At 41.3% G+C, this 23,482-nt stretch overlaps 1 protein-coding gene across 4 annotated transcripts in view; it reads left to right on the forward strand.

Moving 5' to 3' along the window:
- Esr1 (estrogen receptor 1) overlaps positions 1 to 23,482 on the forward strand; it is a 388,588-nt gene that overhangs the window by 104,461 nt on the left and 260,645 nt on the right. For 3 of the 4 annotated variants that reach the window (XM_046427429.2, XM_046427428.2, XM_058573621.1), the window contains one exon: positions 18,729 to 19,245. In XM_046427429.2, the coding sequence (XP_046283385.1) occupies positions 18,800 to 19,245 (446 nt within the window). In that variant the 5' untranslated portion in view covers positions 18,729 to 18,799. Of the gene's footprint in view, positions 1 to 16,497; positions 16,664 to 18,728; positions 19,246 to 23,482 lie in introns of those variants that run through there. The other variant, XM_046427427.2, reaches the window with a different exon arrangement.

Genomic DNA, 23,482 nt, shown 5'->3' on the forward strand with positions numbered 1-23,482 from the left:
TTGTCTAGTCTCTCCCAATTATCTGTTTATTCAGATATTTATTTATATCTGTATAGATTGATGGATATTTATTTTATACTTTGAGATATAAAACAATACTACTTTATTTCTCACATTGTTCAAGCTTTGGGAGAGATTTTTTTTTTAATATAAAAATACTCTATCAAAGAATGAAGTCAACAGGAGAAAATTGTTTTTTTATTTTCCTTAATGTGTTAATTATACCATTTTCCCATCAAATAAAATTCTGTTCATTGCTTGTAACTTAAAAATAGTGTTTGTATTTTAATGTACTCAGATCAGAAAAAAAAGTAACATTTTTGAGGCTGAGTTAGTCAACATGTGCAGTTGTAGGAATACCTTCCCATTCCCCTCTCTAAATCTGCTGGGTGGCCCACTGCTCCTGGGTGAGGACAAAGGCCTCCATGGCTCTCCTTGGTCTACCTCATGTGGTCACTTTGACCTTCCCTTACTGGGTTCTCAATTTCTCAAACATAGTTTTGCCACCAGAGGGTTTTTGCATATGCTACTTTCTCTTTTGGGAATGAGTCCCCTGTAAGTGCCCCCATCCTCAAACCCTGGCTTTCTCTCAATATATATTTTTTTCTATTTATTCATTGGCTCATGTAGTTTTGAGGACTGAAAATTTTAAAATGTGTGGGAAACTCAGGAAGGACTTAATGCTGCATTCTTGAGACAGAATTTTTTCTCTGGTAAACCTTTTTTTTTGCTGGTAAAGGCTTCAAAACTGATTGGATGAAGCTCACTCACATTACAAAGGGGAACTTAAATTCAACAGGTTGTTGATATTAATGACATCTACAGAGGACCTTGCAGTAACACCTAGACTAGTGTTTGATTAAATAAAAGGGTTCTATAATCTAACCAAGTTGGTACCTAAAAGTGACCATCACAGTGATCAGGATAGAAAGTGAGCAGGAGTAGGTGGTAGGGTGGTAGGAGAGTGAGAGATGAGCCAGGGGACATAGGGGGGACAGTTACACTTTAGATGGAGTGGTCAAGAGAGAAGACATTTGAGATGAAATATGAAAAGCTATAAAAGCAGGAACCAGTTACACCAAGACTTTGCATTTCTAGTTTCCTGGTGATACTGATGTAGTTGACATGGGGACCTCCTTTGAGAACCACTGAGTGAGGGTGCAAACTCTCTTATCATGCAACGAATCCTAGGGAGGTCTGTTACCATCCTCCTGGGATCACTTTCCTCCAAATGCCTATCTCACCTGGCAGGGAGGGACTGGCAGGTGTGTTGAGAGGCAGAGTCTCAAGAAGGAAGTCCAGAGAGGTCCAGGACAAAGGGAGGATAGGGGTTCTGTAGGTAAGAACTGAGTTTATTTATTGTACTAAATATAAATATCACCCCAAATTAGTAAGAGATGAGACCTTGATTCTGCACTGTCTCTCTGGACAAGCCACCAAACCCATTGGGGCCTTAGTTCCCCACCGGTGCAAAGAAGAGGTCATAATGAACACAGAATTCTGAAACACATTTTGGTGGCACATTTAAGCACTGAGATTTGTGGGGAGGTCTGATTCAAGTACTTAGTTACCAAAAGAGGTAAATGTGTTGTGAATGAAGGGGGGTGAGGTTATTCCTCTATTCATGTCCTTTCCATTCAGATTCTTCTATGTGGAGGAAAATCTGGGTGCACCTGAGATTGCAGAGAGCTTAGGGTAGGACAGGAAGACTTGCGACCTTGATCTACATGACTGCTGAAGTCCTCCCCAGTCCTACCATCCTTTGCTGACAAGATTCGTTTTCACAGGGTGCTCATAATATTCCCAACTTGGACGTGATATTAACAATGAAGTCACATTCTTTGCATCACCACGGCTGTGGAGGTGTCTGATAGAGGTCAGTTTCCTAAGAGCATTTTCCTGATTTTATCTAGCAGGGCCAGGGCCAACCCCCAAAATCAGATGTTCTTTGCAAGGCCCTGTGTCATCTACCCTCTAGCAAGAGGCTGCCCTCCTGCTCCTGACCCAGGTCCAGGAGAGCTACAGGCCAGGGGCTTTGCTGGGGAAAGTCTGTCCCCAGAGACAAGAGACCAGGTGGAGCCTGGTGCTCTCTGCCCGGCACACACCTTTCTTTATTCCATTCTCACTGCACTTGACTTACAGAGTAGCTAATGGAAAGAACATGCTAATTTCTTCCCAACTTTGTGTTTTTAAACAGCAACAATGAATAACCATTTATATACACAAATATTGCAAAGGAGACCTTTGGCTTTATAAATTGAACCTCTGAGAGTATCTTTTGTTGATTTACTTAAAAAGTCTATGATTTGACATATAAATGATTAGGAAAACATTTATTCCAGTAAGCATCAGATATGTCCTCAAATAGAAGGTATACTGAATTCCCTGGCTCAGTCAATTTCACTGCAGTTGGTCTAAAATATCAGTCATGAGATCCATTTGCTCTGTGTATTAGAGGCATCAGAAGGAAGGGGGAATAAGAGGCGCAGTCCCTTGAAGGAATAGAGATGTGCCATTGTGCCGGAAAGCAGGCCTCACAGGGTTAAACAGAGAGCATTCTCTGTGCCCTTAATCTTGTCCCATGGGGTAAATGTAAAGGAGGAAATGTAAAGCAAAGCTCAAGACTTTCTGGTAGTAATAGAAATGTAAAGCAAAGCTCAAGACTTTACTTTCAACTGTAGAGGCCCTTTAGTCACTAAGTACCATAGCTGGTCCAATGTGAATGTCAAACACGAGTTTCATTTTGTGTCGTGACTCCTCCACTTTCCCAGGTCAAGCCCCAGACAGGCTCACTTGCTCTCTACAGTGGGGTTAGTGGGAGTTAGCCTCCTTCCTCCTTTCCCTCGTATTTATTCCTCTTTGTACATCTTGCCCACCTCAATGTCTGATCCCTACAGGGTTGAAGTGAGTCAGGAGGAGAAGTGAGGGTAGGGCATATTGGGTGAGTTGGTGTCACGTTACCTAGATCTGGCAGATGTTAGGAGCTGTCCCTGTCTCGGGGACAACCATCATTCATGGGCCCCCAGGATATACCCCCTTGACCTTAGCCCTAGGGTCTTGCACTTGGGCTCCTCCATGCAGGCAACACCATGTGCCTGGTTGGTCTTGAGTGGAGTCACCAGAGCACTTCTTCCTGATGAGGTCAGCTGTCGCTGCCAGGCAATCCTCTTTGTTGGATCCAAATTGTAGCTATGCCGGTTTCCTCTTGCACGTGACCCAGATCAGGTCCATTCTTTGCCTCCACAAACTTTGGGACCAGCCCAGCTCTGCCATGGCCAGAGTTCTCTTGTCTTCAAGCTTTGCAGGTGGGCCAGACACCTGAGGTCACTGTGTCTGCAAGTTCTTAGAAGACCAATCTCCTAGGGGTTGTATTATCCTCTTTCCCTGGGCTCCAGATGTCAGCTGGCCTGTCCTGACTCTCCACCTTGAAGAGGACGTGACCCTGCAGGCAACTCCAAAAGTCTTCTAATTTCCTAACTCCTGTTTCTTTCATGCCCTTGATGTATGAGAGATAAGAGTGAATCTCACACTTTTTTTTTTTTTTGAATGCTGTACGGTGGCCTGATACTTCACTTTGGAACATGTCATCTATTCTGGGGATTGAAATACAGCACCAGTAAAAAATGGCTCCATTTTTACATTTTGTTCCTATATTAGCAGATATTTGTTCTAATAAACATGGTTTGACTTTGGTAACCTATTTGCTACCAAATCACTTAATTCAGTTAAGAAAAACTAAGGAAGTCAATTTTTCTATGGATGAGGATTCTCCATTGCGTAGTCCTATACTGATTCTTGAGCTTAATTTTCACCTTCAAGGAGTTTATAGTTTTGTTCAGCAAATCAGTATTATAATGAAATTTCTGGACGTGAAAAAGATGGTTTGTAAAGTTGGATATCATGAGTTTTCCCCAAAGTGCCAATCTAAGAAATAAATGCTGCTAATGATAATGAAGAGTTGATAGTGGATTGTGAAAAATCATGGTATGTGGTAGTAAACAGAGAGGGCTCTTGGAAACCAGCCAGCCTAATATTGGATGTGTGGTGTTAGGGACCCTGGGTCTATCCTATTGACCCATACCTCTTGACTCTGTAAGCTATGTGGTGAACCTGTGGTTACTGAGCCACATTGTGACAGACTTCCTGAAGGTCTATGAGATGAGAGATCCACTCTATAGGCTAACTTCGGACTCAAGATTCTTAGAGGACACTCAGCAATTGTCTTGAACCATCAGGGCTGGGCAATGTGGGACTTGTGATAAATGTGACTTTCAGTGTGTCTGCTGATCAGAACTTGTCTTTTCACCTTATAATTCTTGTGGCATGGATGTTGTTTTATATTTCAGAGAATAATAAACACTTGAGCACAAACAACAGGTAAAGCATTGAAAAGAAATTTATTTACATGAAGCTAGACAATAGGTTCAAATCACTTTATTTATTCTCTTTCAATATATTTGAGTACCAAATGTATGCCAGGCAGTATACTGGTGACCCAAAGGAATCTCAAAGTCTAGTGGAAAAAATGATATAAAAACAATATGTATAATTCAAAGGGACAGTCCTATAACAGCAGGTTACCTATCCACTCTCCCAGGGAGAAATTATGTCTACTTGGTTAATTTTAGGTCTATGTACTTGTGATATGAAAAAATATTTTTTAAAGTGTTAGGAGACTAGATGTTATCTTTAATGACAGGCTAATTTTCTCTTCGTTGATTTTTAAACAATTGGGATACAGTATATATAACTGTGAAAAGGAGTCTTAGTATAAATTCTCCTTCAATGTATGTTCTATGGATAAAAATACTTACAAATATATAACAATTGGTTTTTTTCTGATATGAAAACAACTTTTTAAATTATTTCACAAAAATGAAAAATTATCTATGTATATAAAACCTTGTCTTTCCACTAAAGATAGGTTGTAATTATTATCATTATTTTTTTTCTTATTGAGGTTCAGATTGGTTTCCATAATCTTCAAATCCAGTGGCTATATTTATTATTAATATAAATGGAAAAGCTAAAAAAATGGCTAAGAAAAACTAGATGATTTTTGGTTTCCTCTTGGATGATCATGTTGTACCTAAAGGAAATCTAAGTTAGACTTTGGACACATTGGCCATTTGGGTCCCAAGCATTTTAGCTTTACATTAAAGCATCTTAAAACCTAATATTTGACAGTCTACTTTAAAATATTTATTTTTATTTTTGTGAAAGCCACAGTCCTTTTCTCAACATGACAGCCACAATTTTGTCAACAATCCATCACTTATTTATGAAGGTTTAAAATCTGATGATATTAACTTGCATTGTACAATGTCTCAATGGGAGTAATAGAAGGTGGTTTGTGTTATGTCCGAAAACACAGTAAAACTGTAAAAGCTGGTATTGTAACAATTCATTACCCAAATTACACTGAACTCATAAGTGAGCTTTTGTTTTTCAAGTTTACATAGCTTGCTTCTGGTTACACTGTGCTTGATTATTTTTTATCCCCAGAGAAAGGGTGCTGGTTTGTATCTAATTTCAATAATGTATTAAGCTGACTGTCACTTTGTGGTGGTAGCAAATAAGCCTTAAATAATAGCTCTTCACTTCATCTAAAACTTTTGGGTCATTCAACTCTAGTCTTTGTCATATCTTCTGTCACCTGTAGTAACCTGTGCTTGTGGGGCCCAGGGCTAACTACTGGGGAAAATGGTGTAAACCACTGAGAAGAACTTGCATTTCCTGCATCATCACTTCCAAATCTTCAAACAATTCTTCGAGGTGAGATTGTCCCAATTTTATAGATTCATGTTAAAAACCTAACTTTGTGGGACTGGGGTTGTAGCTCAGTGGAAGAGCACTTGCCTGGCATGTATGAGGCAATGGGTTTGATTCTCAGCACCACATACAAATAAATAAAGTCTATCGAAAACTAAAAAATATTAAAAACCCAAAACTAAAACACCTTACTTTGTCCCAGGTCTTACAACCTCTAGGTGTATCAGCTAAAAATTGAAACTAAAGCATGTGAAAAGATGTTCAATCTTGCTCATGGTTTAAAAAGTGCTGATTAAAACTGCACAAAGCCAGGTGCATTGGTGCACCAGTGGTTTGGAAGTCTGAAGCAGGAGAATCACAAGTTCAAAGCCAGCCTCAGCAACTTAGAGAGGCTCCAAGCAATTTGGTGAGACCCTGTATCAAAATAAAATATAAAAAAGGGCTGGGGATGTAGCTCTGTGGTAGAGTGTCCTAGGTTCAATCCCTGGTTTAAAACAAAAACAAAGAAGCAAATCCGCATGGAGATACTATGTTGAAAAATATTTAAAAACTCAAAGATTCAACATATTTCTGAGGATGTGGGAGTTCCAGTTGTATAGCCACTACGAGGACATTTGGCAACATGTACCAAAATTAAAATTAAACTTATTTACTCGTGAGATTTGACTTAGGTATTAAGTAATTGTAGTATTGTAGTAATTGCAAAAGATTGGAAATACACTTAATTGACTTTAATGGGAATTGGCAAAATAAATTGTTTCCTCCTTGCAGTGGAATACTTATAAAAAAGGAAGAAGATGTTTGATAATGAAATAGGAAGATGTCTAAGGTATACTGTCAATGAAAACAAGAAGCATGACACAAAATAGGATGCATATTACTATAACTTTTTTTAAAAGGGGTGTGGAAATGTGTGTGTGTGTGTGTGTGTGTGTGTTGTGTGTTTTCTTCCATATGCATAGGGTATCTCTGGAAGGCTACTTTTAAAATTGAAGACAGTGGTTGTCTCCAGAGAGGGAAATTGGAGGGTCCCAGGCAGAGGTGGGAGGATATTTCCCTAATTCTGCTTTGGAAATATCTTTTGAAGTTTTTTTTTTTTTTTAACTGCATTATATACTTGAAAATTGATTAAATAAAAATTTAAAATGAAATGAAATCTGTAAAGCACATGATAGATGCTCAATTAAGAGCCATAAGGATTTCCCTTATGCTTCTGGTGAGGCCTCAGAGGAGAGATTTCAGTAGAAAAATCAACACTAGAAAGGATGCTTTCCTTGTTGTCAAATCAATTTGAAAGAAAAGTCTGAGTGGGTGCTGTGGCACATGCCTGTAAACCCAGTGACCCATGCAGCTGAGGCAGAGGGATCACAAGTTCAAGGCCAGCCTGGGCAACTCAGTGAGACCCTGTCTCAAAATAAAAAATAGACACTAGAAATGTAGTTCAGTTGTAGAGCCCCACTGGATTCAGTCTCTAGAACCCCCTCTCTCCCCAACCCCCCCCAAAAAAAGAAGAAAGAAAAGTCTCCAAAGCAGATGGCCATGTTCACACTGCAGCAGTTTGGAGGGAACAGAAATAAAAAATCCTCACTATCAACCCACTTATACAGAGGTTAATGAAATCTGGTTCTCTTTACTAAGCTCCTTCCTTCCTGCCTATAGACTGGGGTGATTGATAGGTAGCAAAGCTCTCAAGAGTGCACACCAGACCCTGTGGGCCAGGCCTACAGGAGCACCGGTTGGGGCTCCTGGGATATGGATGAGGGTTTCTATTGAAATTCCTCTAAGGAAAGTGAAAAGAAGATGGTGAGGTTGGGAGTGTCACTGACCACTCAGCCAGGACTGGATCACCCCCAAGCAGCTGTGGGCAGAGGAGGGCAAGTCTGTTCTGTATGGAGTGAAGGGTGAATTGAGGCTGATTGGGAAACATTCATTGGAATGAATATAGCATTTATTTCCAAGAATAGGCACGTCCAGATTCATTGAGCAAGAACTATATTTAATTGAGTCGTTCTTATATCCATTCTAAGAAAGCTAAATTATCACATCAGAAAGAGTCAAAAGATCTCCTTTTGCATGAAAGAGAAGCCAATGAAATGGGCTGTTAGGTTTAAACTTTGGGTTATTTTACGGTAGCACTTAGAAAAGGACTTTACTGTTTTTAATGTTTTCTGTCTCTAGCATTGTGCACAGTCAGGGAGTGAATTTCAGTGTTTGGAATATGCTTACCTTCCATCTTCCTTTGGGCAAATCATCAGCCCTCTGATCTGACTGCTGTGGGTCATGTTCTGTGAGAGCCACCACTCTAGCCATGGTGCTGTTTGTGCTTGTTTATTATGTATTCTCAAGTGCTTACCCAAACACAAGGACCATCCCAGTGTAGGAAGGAGGCATTCGACCCCACTGAGACACCAAGAACAATGTACCGGGGCACTCCAGGGGCTCACTAAGGGATAGTTTGATGCAGCTCATTCTCGTTTTGAATTTCTTGAGAAAGCAAAGTGCCTAAGGTTTTTCATATAAGTACCTCCTCCCAAGCCCCATGCTTTACTTTTTGTACTTTTGCATTTCTGCAAGAAGGGACTTTCTTAGTTGAATAAGATTTCCCTGTTTAAAATTCAAACACCTACAGGTTTGGTAAGAATGAAAATGAATTCAATCAGATATGTTCCTATGAACTGCAGGCTGAACTTAAGACTTGAACAAGCCAGGATTTTGAGCATGGGGCAGCTGTTCAAGATGAACGTTGGGCATCTCACCAGAAGTGACAGTTGGGCTGAGCAAGGGGTGTCACTGACTGGCTTGTTGAAAAAGAGAGGCCAAGGGGGTCAAGGACACCCATGTAAGAGAGAGCACGTTGGCTGTGAGGTTTGATTAGAATTCTGGGGCTAGTGGGTGACCCCTGTTGAGTAGGAGTTGAAGAGGGCTGGCCTGAAAAGATCGTAGAGATCATGTATTAAGGAAAAAGTAGATCTGTATTAAGAACAGAAAACAGATACGTAAGGGTAGGGTGGAAAAAAGTAAAAAAAAAAAGTGTACAATTCAACCATTTATTAACTTTTGGTAGAAAAAATGTGGAAATATTTTTTTCTCTGGGTTTATGGCAAAATGCTGCAGACAAATATCACTAAAAAGATTATATTTATGCAATAATCATTTAAGAGTTTGCCACTAAATTCTTCTGAATCTGCATGTTTAAATTAATAATCTTTCCAATTCTTTTAGAAAGCTGGTGATTTTTAGGAAGGCTACTGGGTTTTGATTCTGAAGTGGCTTCCTTGATCAGTAGAATAGCAAAATAGAAAGGAGATTTAATTTCTTTCAAACTAGATTCCCTTGAAAATTGAAATGTAACAAATAAAGTAAAATAATCAGCTTTGTTTTCATTTTTCACTTTTTTTTGGTTAAAGCTGTTGCATTTGCAAGTTTGTACAGTTTAGCAGACACAGGAAGGATTTAAATTCGTTTTGTAGCTAGGAAGTTAAATTCCAATTATATGGAAGTGAGACTCAAATGAACTCTCTTCTTGGCAGCAATGAATGGGAGGTGGATTACTCACTTCTTCATGTTCTATTAGGGAAGTCACATCTCTGAACACAAGTTGTGTCAATGTTTGTTTAAAACATTATGTTCTTCAACCCCCTTGTTTCTCTACCAATGATTTGGGAATGTGGTAGCAAACTTATGTGTTTTCCAAAGAGCCGGGAATTTTAAAAACATTTAAGAATAGCTCACTGAACCACCAGGATTATGCCTTAATTTGCTTTTTTGTTAAACCTGGGCTATACTAAAGGAGAATACAGTAGCTACACAGAGAGCTGGGGTGGGTGAGAAAGAAGGACTCACCCTGTCTGGGGCCCCAGATGCTAGTCTAGTTCCTCTACCTGGGAACCTTCAGCAAGTTTCCTGTGCCTTTCTGGGCCTTAGTTTCTTCATAAGTACCATGAAGGATTTGACCGTGATAACCCATAAAGAAACCATGAATTCTAATAGTCCATTATGTGATAAGAAATGGGAGTTGTTCTAGAAAATATGAATCTACTTTCAAATTTTCCTTCCAGCTCTGGTTCTAAATTCCAGCCCTCATCATCTGTCCTTCTGCGGAAGTCACTTAACAATGCAAACGGGATTCTGGGAGAGGTTTCCATATTCATTATCCAAATAGCAGTCGTTGGGGGCCAACTATGCATCAAACATCCTACTAAGAAATGGACTTGTGACTTTGAAAAACATGCTCCCCATGGCCCTTTTGAATTTACAAGCCAGTGGGGGGCGGATACAGAGAACTACTTAGGAAGTCCAACCATATGATAGGGCTGTAATGGGAGTGTTTGTAGAGTGCTAAAATTTGTATGTCCTTTCAAAAATTCATATTAAAAGCCATTGAAACAGTATTAAGAGATACGACCTTTAAGAGGTGACTAAGGCCATTATTGTTGGGGTAGGCTCCTGTTTAAAGGGCAAGTTGAGCCTGTTTTTTCTGTCTCACACACATGCTTCCTTACCACGGGATGCCCTTCCACCCTGTTATGACACAGGAAGAAGGCCCTCACCAGATGCAGCCCCTCAATCTTGGAATTCCAGACTTCAGAATCATAGCCAAATAAGTTTCTGTTGTTTACCACTTAGCCAGTCTGTGGTGTTCTGTCAGAAGCAGAAATGGCCCAAGATGGGGAGATAGGAGCTTTCTTACGAGTGGCCCAATGGGAAATCAAGGAAGGCTGTGATGTCTTGGGAAGATTTGAAGGATGAGTAGGAGTAAGTCAGCTGAAAAGGGATGGGAGGAAGATTCTGGGGAGTATAATCTGAATAGGTGGACATCCCCTTTGCATTGTTAAATATCCACCTATTTAGGTCAGAGGGTTTGAGCAACTTGAAAGCAGGAGCATGGTACCAGTGGGAGGGATGGGACCTCTGGAGAAGCAAGGATGATCATTTGAATTCCTTTGCTTGTCAGATAGATTACTCTTCCTACAGTATGGAGACTAGATAGTGGAGGCCAAAGGATGGAGACAGTGATCTTCAGAGAGAAGACAGTGGCCTGACAACCACAGTGATGAGAAGAGGGAGACCACGTGAAAGAGATCAGGAGATAGAAATAAAAATTTGTGAGAGATCAAATATAATGAGTGAGAACAAGGGTCAAGGCTGATGGCCAGATTCTCCTGGCTTGAGCATTTCCATGAACAGTGGGGTCCTTTGCCAAAGCAGGAAATGGAGGGGAGGGGCACATCTGGGGAAAGATAATGATTCAATTTTGAACAAGTTGAGCTTCAAATGGCTAGTATATTATAGGTGCTCAATAAATATTTATAGACTGAATGAATTTTCACCTAAAAAGATGCCCTCTATATCTGGAATTGGAACTCTTCTGGCCAGGATGGGGATCGTGGTTGTGGTTGGAGATTTCTACTCTGATATCTTCAATGTACTTAAATGAAACTTGAATCCCTGGGAGTGGCTGTAATCATCCAGGGGAGTGTGGAGGAGAGATGGGAATGCATGGGCTGGATGCAGAGGAGTAGCAATGCCTGTGGACCCCTGGGGAAGACCAGGTCTCAAAGGCTGAGTAGGAGGACCCCTGAGATTAGGTTCAGCACTCAGTCAGCTCTGTGAGGTTGGAGGTTTTGGGTTTATTTGGGGTACCTGATATTGACTGAACTGTGTCTCCAGCTTCATATATTTAAGCCTTAACCCTCAATGTGACTATCTAGGTAGGATCCTTAGGCAGCTATGTAGGTCAAATGAGACCAGAGGGGTGGACCCTACTCTGGTAGCACTGTGACCTTCTTAGGAAAGGAAGCGATCTTTTTCCCTCTCCTTTCCCCTCTACTTCTTGCCATGTAAGGATACATTAAGAAGGTGGCCATCTACAAACCAGGAAGAGGGCCCTCACCAGAACCTGACTATGCCAGCACCCTGATCTCAGACTTCCAGGCTCCCAGACTGTGAGAACATAAATGTCTGTCGTATAAGAAACTCAGTCTGTGGTATTTCGTTATGACTGCCTGAGCTAGCTAAGACTGTGGCCACTTACAGATAGCCTGGTAAATATAAGTAATCAATAGTTCTTTTTTTTTTTTTTTGAGAGAGAGAGAACTGAGTGAATGAGGCATTCATTGTCATGTTTACAAATGTGTTACTTCCTCAATACAGAATGATTGCAATTGAGGCGGGTGAGAGAGGGAAGGAACTCTTGGTAGTGTGAATAAGAGGCAGCTATGACAAACGAAGAAACAAACACATAAATAATTTAAAGGCCTGAAAAGGCTTAAAATTCACAAATATATAAATATAGAAATCATTTTGCTAGGCTTGGCTCTGAAATTGGGCATGGGGGATGGTTCTTGGTTAGAGAGAGAGAGAGAGAGAGAGAGAGAGAGAGAGAGAGAGAAGTGTGTGTGTGTGTGTGTGTGTGTGTGTGTGTGTAAGAGCCCTCCTTAACAGTAGATAGGACTATCTAAATCTATGTGTATTTAGGCACAATCTGGATATTGCTCTACACAGAGAAATAATACCCTAAACTGGCAATGAGATTCCTCAAGTAAATAGCAGATAAAGGGTGGAAGACGGACACAGTGTAACAATAATTGGAATAATTGGAATTCTTGTATCCTACATGGCACTTACAGTGAAAGTATCTTCTAAATTGTCTTCTACCACATGCAGTGTAGGTAAATGATATAAAAAGTTCTTAGAATATTTTAAATACATTTTCCAAGAAAATGTAAGATGAAAGTTAGCCAATTCTATTAAGCTGGCAAATGAAATCTGAATCACTTATTGATTCATAATGAAGAGCAGCCATTCTGTCTGGCAACCAAGAATTCTAATCATCTGCATCAAGTCCTGAGCAAGAAGACAGAAAATGGCATCTGAGGTCACAGGGTTTGTAAGAGGAGGGGTCTTTGGCTTGATTCTTGGTTAAAAGTCATGCCTTTTTCTTTGCAGCAGCAGTGGGTTTAGAAATGGGTGAAGGAACACTGATTCCACTGGGCGTTTTGGTCACTTGCATCTTTGCATCTGCTGAGCTTCAAAGTGTCCATGAATAGTGGAATGTTAGTAAAATTCTGTGGTCTTAAGGGTTCTCATGCTGGGAAGTCTGGGAAGAATAAAGTAGATCTGTGCCTTGATGCCAGAGGAAGCTGCAAAGCCAGCACCTGCCTGGTTGTGCCATTGGTGGGAAATGGGGCACATGTGCTCCAATTTGTAAGAGATCTCCTGGGCCAGGTGGCAACATCAATCTATGGCAACAGAACTCAGAACGACAGTTACTATAGAGGTTGGGGGTTGACTACAATGGTCAGGAAGGAACTTTCTGGGTGATGGAAATACTCTATATTTTGACTGGCAGGGTTGTTACATGGGCATATCCTTCTCCCCAGATTTATCAAACTGTATATGCATGTCCATTCTACTGTATGTAAATTTTGACTGAAAAAGCAAAAATCCAAAACTGGGTGAAAATTAAAGGCTAGGAGCTAATAAAAACACTTAAAACAAATGACCAAACTATCTTTAAAACGAGCCCTTAAAAGGACTCATTATTCATCCACTTTAGAGGAAAACAGATGACGTCAAATAAATGCTCAAAAACAAGCTCCCCATCATGACATTTGTAATCAGTACAACGATCAGTTTGAACAGAGCTAAACCTGCACTTCTCAGAGTGCAGGAACCATGTCTGGTGGGATAAGCTATCATGAAGCTATTTCTACATTTATTTTCTTTCATGTTTCTGTTGAGGAATTATGTTTTTGTTACTGTAAAAAGCTTTTAATGGAGCTAGAGAAGAAGCTATGTTTGGCCACAGTATTATCTGGTTAAGAACTAAAATGCAGAGCCCTTTGGTGAATCATGTCGCCAAGAACTGCAGACTTAACACATTGAGATGGTACAGATTTGAATTTTGACTTTATGTTTTCAGTCATTGTGAAGATACAGAGATAACAAAAAACAGTTATATAGCAAAAAACAGTTTTTATAGCAAAAAACAGTTTTGAAAGTGGTAGGACATCACTTAGAAAGTTAGTTTTTAGACACCGTTATTCTGACAGATGGGATATTATTTTATCCTCGGAAGTATCTGTAGTAATTAACTAGCTGATGTTTAATGACTTAATAATGATCAAACACCATTTTAGGCTCTCAAATTCCCAAATATTTCTAGCTAGAACTTGTCCTCAAGGAGCTTCTGAGTAAAAGGTTAAAAATTATATTTATATAAATAACTGATTCAAGGAAGAATGGGTTAACTGCACAAGAACTACCCCTGGAGCTCAGAGGACAGGAATTCTCTTTGGATAATAGAGGAAGGTACCATGGATTCAGTGGCATTGAGACTGGACCTTAAAAAAGGAGATGCTTTTCCCTGACAAGTCAGGAAGGTGGGGGTTCTAGACAGAAAAATTTGGGGGTCTTGGAGTATTATACTTTCATTTGGCTGAAGCACGGGTCACACACCGAAGCCACCAGACTAGAAAGGATGGCGATGGAGAAGAGATGTCTGGAATTCCTGGGGAAGCTGGGATCTGGGTTAAAAAACTCAAGAAAATAAATCCGCAGCAGAATTCAGGAAAAACAGGGAGAAGGAAGAGGCAGAAAAGGTCTTTAGGAGGCACTTGGCACAGGTAAGGCCAGGAGGGATGGAAAAGGGGCGATGGCAATGCAATGATGAGCAGAAGTGGCTAAGTTAGATTGCTTGGGAACTACTTCTTGATCCCATATGAAAGGTAATGGAAAGTCAGGCCTCAAAGGAAAATGCTAGAATTTTAATCTGGTGACCAGAGGGACGGTGATGCTGTACACAAAGGGAAGTTGGAGGAGGGGGGTGACCATGTCGGAGGAGAGAGAATGAGAGCTTGGGAGATGATTGGAAAAGCGGGTCTGGAGATACACTGGGCAGTGGCTCTAGAGAAGTAGACTTTACCTGGTCAGTCAGTCAGTCATGCAGGGCTGTGTGTCCCACATGAGAGGTGATAGGAAAGGAGAGAAAGTTGGAGCCAGAGCCACTAGAGGAAAGTCCATATTGGGCTCCCGGGCACCATGCTTTCCTACCCACCATCACCCAACATGGCAGACCAAACTGATCAGGATGTTGACAGAAATTACTGGAAAGAAAGGGGTCAAGAAAACTGTCTTTATTGGACATGTCAGACTTTGATCACAAGTCTCTGCAGATTCAGAGTCTCTGAGAAGACAGCTAGGCTTCTTATCCCTCCTGTGTTCAAGGTGAACATTTGCAGGTTCTCTTTCCCTTCCTCCTTCCTTTCTTATTTCCTCTTTTCTTTTTTTTTTCCTCATCTCCACTCTCTTCTCACTTCCCCTCCCCTCCCTTCCCTTCTCCTTTCTGTCCCTCTTGCATTTACTTGTTTTATTTTGGACTGGCCTAGTGAATACGTGACCATTGTTGACCTATGAGAGGAGGTACTGTCACCAGGATTCACCACTGTCACCGACAAAGGATAATAATCTTTCTTTTCATTATAATTTTTTAGATTTTTGTGGTGCTGGGGGTTGAACCCAGGGCATCCTACATGCTATGCAAGTGCTCTACTGCTGAGTTACATCCCTAGTCTTCAGTATTTATTTATGTTCAATATTTATTGTCATTGCTAATTGCAAAGGGAACTCTTCTGTGTTCCAATATTGCATTATTTTGGGTTTTTCAAAGCACTCACAAAAAATATATATTTGCATTACGACATAATTAGCCTTTTTTTAAAAAAAAAACTTTCTACTTTTTTATTTGTACTAGTTTTAAGAGCCACTCATAAATCTCTTGGTAACTGCACAGGTTCCTAAAACCAGAGACTAGCCACTCCTGGCATTGTGATTAGAGTTATTTAATACCCAAGGCAGTGACAAATGTCTGGCAATGAGGGCACTACTAGGCGTCATGTGTCCTGGGACCCTGGGGGAGGGCACACTAGGAGAACCTTACCCCAACTCTTGCTCCCTGGTCAGGAGAAATGTTGAGAATCAGGCGGACGCATGAGGGCACTGTCAGGAAAAGTAAGACCCCTGCCTACAGTCAATGCCAGTACAACTAAAAGCTTAAAATCAGTTAAAACAAAGGTCCTACCTTGGTCTTATCTTCATACCCTCAGACTTAATACATTTTTCACATGTTTACAGGAAGCAGTCAAGGAGATATTGGTAGAGAGTTTCGTGGGTTTGGTTAACGAGGTGGAGGAGTATTACTTTTCAGCTGCAAACGTATCCCTGGAATGCCAAGACATTTATTTCAAAGTCTGATTTCCTTGTGCCACTAGAGGCTTGGCAATAGTGTGGCTACTCAGAGATGTGTGGGGCTGGGACCAGTAAGGCATTTGATCCAAGTGTATTCCAGGAAGCTTTTCTTGTTAAATTATATTCTTCAGAAAAAAAAAAAAAACCACCCCTGGCACATTTTGTAAACTTGATCTCTATACACTTTTGATGGGCATTCTATTTTCGCCATAAGCCTATGATTTACAGCTAGGCTGGTTTCCCTCTTGCGTAGGGTGACGATGGCAGAAAGCTTGGGACACAAGTAGAGAGCAGAGGGGGCTGGAGTTTCTTTTCCCCAGGGAGACACACTCTAGCTATGCCACACTGCTGTCCCCAGCAGACAGCAAGCCTCCCTCACTCCCCACTGCCATTCATCCAGCTCTGTTCAGCAGCCCAGCTGCCGCGTCTGCCGGGAGGGGCTGCCAAGTGCCCTGCCTACTGGCTGCTTCCCGAGTCCCTGCCATTCCACACACAAACACATCCACACACGCTCTGCCTTGATCACACACCGAGCCACTCGAACATGCGAGCACATTCCTTCCTCCCTTCTTACCGTCTCGGCCCTTGACTTCTACAAGCTCATGGAACATTTCTGGAAAGACACTCTTGATCCAGCAGCAGGGTAGGATTGTTTTGATTTCTCTCTCTCTCTCTCTCTCTCTCTCTCTCTCTCTCTCTCTCTCTCTTTCTCTCTCTTTTGAGCATTTTGAGAAAGCAACTTACCTTTCTGGCCAGCGTCTGTATCCTAGCTGGGAGATGAGGATGTGCCGTTTTTCCATGGGGGGGGGGGGATGTGTGCGGCTCCCTTTTCTTTCAGGAGTTGTAGTATTCTTTGTGCCATTTATATATATAATTTGGCAGGCTCAGATTTTTAAAGAGCCCCATGAAGTGCTTTTGCATGTGTTGTAAAGAAGGCATTTGAAAATTGAAAGTGTGATTTACGGAAACTAAATCATCTGTAAAAAAAAATTGCTCTGGAAAGTAATTGTTGCTGGCCATAAAGAGAGAAATATCTGCAATTCACCTAATGTGTTTTTAACCCTTTCTCTGCTTATGATCTATAGTTATTGATGCTAAACTCAATTTTGGTTTCATATTAAATCAGTTCATCTACATATCATCCAAAATTGATCTGTTTTTGCAAGAATTAGATAAAAATGTGTACTTAGTATAAAATATTATGAATGTTACCATTAGTAACAGCAACCTTGGCATTTATATATGCCATGAACATTTTGTCAGTTACTCTTTTGGGCATTTGAGATAGCAATTAAGGTAAAGTATTAATGGCTATATCGGAGGCTATTAGGCTGTAGCAAAGGAAGTTTATTAAGAAGTATAAACTAATCAAGACTATGGATTATGATATACTTGACCAGATATTTTATCTCATTAATAGGACTGTGTGTGCATGTGTGCACGTGTGTGTGAGTGCAAGCGGGGTGGCTTAGCTTTAATTCAGTTGAGTTCAAAAATTGTTTCTATTTCTTTTTCATTTGGATATTTGCTTCTGCATTTTCCAGCCCAAGTGGACCCAGAAAGTCCAGCTGTAGGACTAAAGAGATGAAATGCAGAAATGCATTTTAAAATTGCTGGTTAGATGGACAGTGTAACATAACTGCTAAAGCTTTAGCTAGTGACCTCTGAGAGGTTATGTTTTGTGGGGAAAGGTTGCATTGCATATTCAGTTTTCTGAAGTTTTGGTTGCATAACCTGTGGAAGGCATGCACACCCATTTGTGCCTAACCAAAGGTTTTTCTGAATCATCATTCACATGAGAATTTCTAAAGGGAGCAAGTACAGCACCAGTGGTCCAACATAAATAGAAAAGTCAGGCTGGGAGAGTCTCAGAGGTTGTGTCTGGAAAGGACCTTGTCAGAAGCTTTCAGCAGATGAAAAACTGAAGCGCGGTAGGATTCTCCTGCCTGCAGAAAGCAGTTCTTCCTATAAGTACACCTTGCATCTCCACTCTCCTTGCCCCTACATGCCTCCTATCAGTTCCTTCAGCTGCTAAATATAGCCGGCTGTGGCTGGCTGCATATGCAACTGCACACTCCATCCTATCTACCATATCTCAGTTACAGAGCAGTCCTCCCCAGGGTCATTCTATGTACACACTACATATTTCTAGCCAACAAGGAGAGTGAATCAAATAGAAAGACAAACAGAGATAGATTGGAGCCTGGCATGGGCACATCAGGCAGCACTTTAGAAAAAGCTGGCCCCTGGCTTAGTCTTCTGCTTCTGTTTTAACCCTCGTCTTCCCTGAGCCACATTTAGGAGATCCCTCGGCGTCCCCATGCCCTTACGGTGAAATTCAGCCTTCATTCAGCAGCGACCACAAGTAAAGTTAAGTTCTGGGAAGCGGCTCTTTGGGGTTGCTCCAGAAGGAGCGGGGCCTGGAGTGATGTTTGAACCAGTGTCAGTGAGAGGCAGTGGTCCCTGGCGGGATTCCAGCACCTTTGTAACACTTGTAAGCAAAGGAGACCTGTACTTAAAGTTAGAGACTAGGGAGACCCGGAGCTGGCGGGGCGCGTTCGCACCAGGGTTGCACTTGCTGGAGTTTGGCCAGAGTTTGGCCACTGGGCTCCACGGTCGGCCCCCGGGGCAGGGCCAGGCCGGGAGTTCCAGTCGCCTCAGGACATGAGCCGCACCACCTCTAACCGCGGACTGTGCTCTTTTTCCAGGTGGCCCACCGGCTGCTAAGCCCTCTGTCGCCCAGGGAGACAGTCTGCGCCTTGCCCCGCGGTCACCGACCATGACCATGACTCTCCACACCAAAGCATCAGGAATGGCCTTGCTGCACCAGATCCAAGGGAGCGAGCTGGAGCCCCTAAACCGCCCGCAGCTCAAGATACCCTTGGAGCGGCCCCTGGGTGAGGTGTACGTGGACAGCAGCAAGCCCGCGGTGTTCAACTACCCCGAGGGCGCCGCGTACGAGTTCAACGCCTCCGCCGCCTCCGCGCCGGTCTACGGCCAGTCGGGCATCGCCTACGGCCCCGGGTCGGAGGCGACGTTCGGCGCCAACAACCTCGGGGGCTTCCCCCAGCTCAACAGCGTGTCTCCGAGCCCGCTGATGCTGCTGCACCCGCCGCCGCAGCTATCGCCCTTCCTGCACCCCCACGGCCAACAGGTGCCCTATTACCTGGAGAACGAGCCCAGCACCTACGCGGTGCGCGAGGCCGGCCCGCCCGCGTTCTACAGGTACCCGCGTCGCGCCGCGTTGCATCAAGTCGGGTGGCCGGTGCGCGCCCTGCGGGATGGGAAGTGGGGAGCCTGCGGGCACCCGCGCGGGTCCCAGCTCGCCCGAGGCCACCAGTGGGATGCAGGCTGGAGCTCTTTGGGCTGCAAGGGCGGGAGCCCTGGGGTTGTTTGCGGAACCCGGGGTCTGTACTTTGGTACTTAAAAAACAGTTGTTCTCCACCCTCCTATGGTCTCCGTGAGAGGCGGATCCCAAAGCCCGTGTGCCTAACTAAACATGTTTTGGAAAATTATACAAAGCAGCAGTTATTTGTGGGGGCTAAATACCCCAAAGCAAATAAACTCAAGGCACTTTGAGTCACTAGTAAAGGTCCTGCTTTACTATTTAAAGTTGGAGGTATTTGGGGTGAGTGGAACTCAGGAAAGTTTTTAAAAAATTTATTATTATTATTATTATTATTATTATTATTTTACTTTAATATGCCAGTAAAATTTTCTTTTATCTAGAATCATGAATTTGGAATATGCAAGGTATGATGGTGATTTTGGGGAAGCGATTCTTATCATCCACTTCACCCTTCCTCTGCATCCTAGTTTCGAAGGGTTTTGGATGGAATCGCGCTGCTCAGAAGATTCATACAAGAGTTGAATGAGTCTCAACAATTTTCTGATTTCTGACTGAGTTTCTGGCTGATTCCGTGTTGGAGCAGATTGCTGGCATGTGACTTTTGACAGCCGGAAATTTATAGGTGTCCTGTAAACTTAAACCATGCCATATTGAAACACCAGTGATTCAAAATAATCTCCTGCCTGCTAAATGACACATCTGTTCTGCCAGGCATAGAATGCCCCTGGGCTGGTGCGGGGTCAGCGGGGGTCGTCGCCTTTTTCGTCTTGTGCAAGAAACCCTGGCAGTGCACAACACAGGGGAAACTCCTTGTGACCTGAGTGGTGATTGTTTTGTGGCTTTATTATCTCCTAATAGAGATTGCTTCTCCTGCCTCCCCATTACCTTTCATTTTCCCTTGAGCAGTTCCCCTTCCTCTACAGAGGGCCCATAGAGAGCTTGGGTGGGCCTTTCTGGTAAATACAGGTATGGGAGGACAGAGAGAGCTGGGTCCGTTTGGGAGACTTCAGGGTGCCCACATTAGGCACTTTGCCACTGTACACTGGTGTCTGGAGCCTTCTGCTGTGCTGGCCCAGTCCTCCTGCAGTGCAAGCTCTGGACCATTTTCTGCTCAGTGTTCCTTTCCCAGAGGTATTTATAGCAGAAGAAACTGGACTAAGGAGCAGGTTGGCACCCGAGGATACTGGAGAGCAGACTCTTGGGGTATCCAAGGATACATCTTTATCTCCGTTAGAGAAATCTGGCTCATTCCACAACCAAGCAGGTCTAGGCTGAATTATTTCTTAAAAGATGAACAACGAACAAAACTTGGAGTTGCTGAACTGAAATTAATTTACCTGTTTTAATCCAGGGTTAAACTGGAGAGAGAGAGGAGGGGGGGGGAGAGAAAAAACCATTTCTTCTGCCCACTTTTTTCAACTGGAAGAACAAAATATAGCGATTAATTCTAATTCCCACAGCATTTTAAACTTCATGATGTGAAGGAAGGTATTGGTAGCATATGAATTCCATAACCTTATGGTGGACTCCTGAAACTGTTTTCTTTTCCATTTAATTTTCAGTTCTTTTATTGCAAATGAATGCCACTGAATTTCAATGGGCACTAATGAGACTGCTCCTTGGTGGATTATTGCTGCCTTGCTAATAATTACAAAGTGAGCATGGTCAAATAAAGAGGGGACCACATTTTATTCAAAACTGCTCATCATCCAAGTGGCAAATAATGTCACTATAATATGCCCCATCTTAAACTTTTTTCGTTAAACAATATCCAAATACTTTTAGAATAATAAAAAAATGACAAAAAATCTTTTTAAAGTAAAATACTCACAGAAATTCAATTCCCTTGGGAAACTCAGTTTTGGAATTTTTTTTTTTTTTTTCTGTGTGGTTTGCCTCTTATTACCCATGGAGGGAAGGAGTTGTCTGTGCTAGTTACTTCAAATGCACAGATGCTATTTAATATATTTTCTTTTCTTATCAGTTTTCCTGTTTGGATAACTTTGGATAGAAAGAAAAAAAAATGATTAGGCTCTTTTAAAAACCTTTAATTTTCTTAAGTAGTTCTTAAAAGTTTTGGAAAGCAGTGTTTTCAACTACTTGTCATGACACAGTAGATCAAAAAATTAGTTTATTAAGTCAATTCATTATTAAAGGAATAAGTCAGAAAAATATTAGAGTACATGATATTTCGCGAGGGTAAGTTTTGTTCCATGTAAATTTGTGGTAATTTTATGTGCTACGTGTGCCAATTGTGATGTAAAATATATTTGTTACTGTGGGTTGCAGTCAAAGAAATTTGGAAGATACAGGCTTCAAGGGTTATGTTCAGTAAAAACAGAAAATTGAGGCAGTGGCTGCGGTTTTATCTACACAAACCAAAACACTTATTTGATTGTCTTCATTTTATTTTTCACTTATACATTAGGCTGGTATATTTAGGTCAGTTAGACTAAGGTTTGCTATTTCTGATTCTTAACTTTCCATTTGTAGAATGGTGAACAGCACCATGGGGTACAGTTTGCACTATCCACATGAATGTCCCCCTGGGATGTTCAGTGAGCTTGTGTGAAGTTCACATTATTCAGCATTAAGATGCTATGATTACTTTCTTTCTTGGCCACCATAAACAACCACATTTATGTATGAAGAAAAGTAACAGGTAAAATTGCACAGGTCACATAATAATATGAGAAGGATTATTGCACTTCCCAACAAATAGTTATTAAGAGATAATTAGTTTGTTCACAGACAAGCTGTGATTTTGCAAGATGTGTCTTACCTAAAATTTCATGACGAAGGCCTCTGATCTTGAGTTCTTCTTTAAGGTGCCAATGGCTTAGGGATTTCAAATGCAACTAAAAATGAAAAAATTGACACTGTTTTTTTTTAAAAATTCAAAGTAGACATTTAATGCTGCATGCTTATTTCAGTTTTATTACTCAGTATTTCTAAAGGCTGAACATTGCTTACTTCTTTTGAGTGGCTAATGTTCAAGTTTTCAGTAATTCTTCCCTTGTGCTTAGATGCTATTTCAGCTCCTTTTCTTTCTGTTCTTACTTTTTTCATTCATTTAAATTGCTACTGATTACCTGACACATACTGCCTCGGGAATGAGTGGATGTTCGGATGAAAACGGAATCACATCTCCAATCTCCATTTCATTTTCACCTACTCCATGTGGCTTGTGCCTGTTTGGTAGAAAGCTCGTGAAGGATAATTGCCACTTATTCTAATCTTCTTTCTCACACTCTGTTAATTTGGATCCCTGGCTATAATTGTTTGTTATTTACTTTTGTGGATATATTTAGGCTATGACATTTATAATTTGAGAAAATTCAGGTTGAAGATTTTTGGTTTCTTATACATTTAAGGATATAAAAGACAGGGGGCAAGAAATCACCAATGGCAGGCACAATAGAAAGCAGGAAAAACTGTAAAAGACAAGTCCGATTTCCCATTAACGATGAGAAAATAGTAATCTTTATCAGGGGAGACTGAATATATAAAAGTAGTATATAACTATACAAATATTAGATATTTTTATTACTTTATCCCAATGCTAATATTTGTGCTGGTGCTTTCTTACTCTAAAAAAAGCAGAAGAGAAGAACAGATTTAAGTGGTCAGAAGTTTTGCTATGAATATAGAGTGATGATATTGTGAAATATTTTCCTCTGGGTGCCAAATTTAGGTAAAAATCTTTATTCCATCTGCAACATTTGTTTGCAACCAGGGTTATTCTAAGGAACATTTATTTTATAGATGCATTTTTAGAACGTATCCGATTCTAAAAATCTGATTCAGACTGATTATGTGAAAAAAATTTTCACATAAGGAAATAAATGAATTTTAATTGTATTTTTCTCAACTCCAGAGTGTACATAAAATTAAGACGTCTCACTCCTCCCTGGGCCTTCAGTATTATTTTTAATGTAAATTTAGATGATCTTAGTTGAAAAAGCAGCACTCTGAGTGTGCTCCTTCCTTTTCCAGGAGACTTTAAAGAGGAGCAAGTATGTTCTTTGGTTTAATGATAAGTCTCAGTTTGCTTACCTAAGAAAGGAAAACCTGGGCACTTGTTTGGGATCAAAATGCATGCTCCAGGGAAAG

The sequence above is a fragment of the Marmota monax genome, unplaced genomic scaffold (genome assembly GCF_021218885.2).
Source record: "Marmota monax isolate L192 unplaced genomic scaffold, Marmota_monax_Labrador192_F-V1.1 WCK01_AAM20220418_F8-fsc00114, whole genome shotgun sequence".
Lineage (NCBI taxonomy): Eukaryota > Metazoa > Chordata > Mammalia > Rodentia > Sciuridae > Marmota > Marmota monax.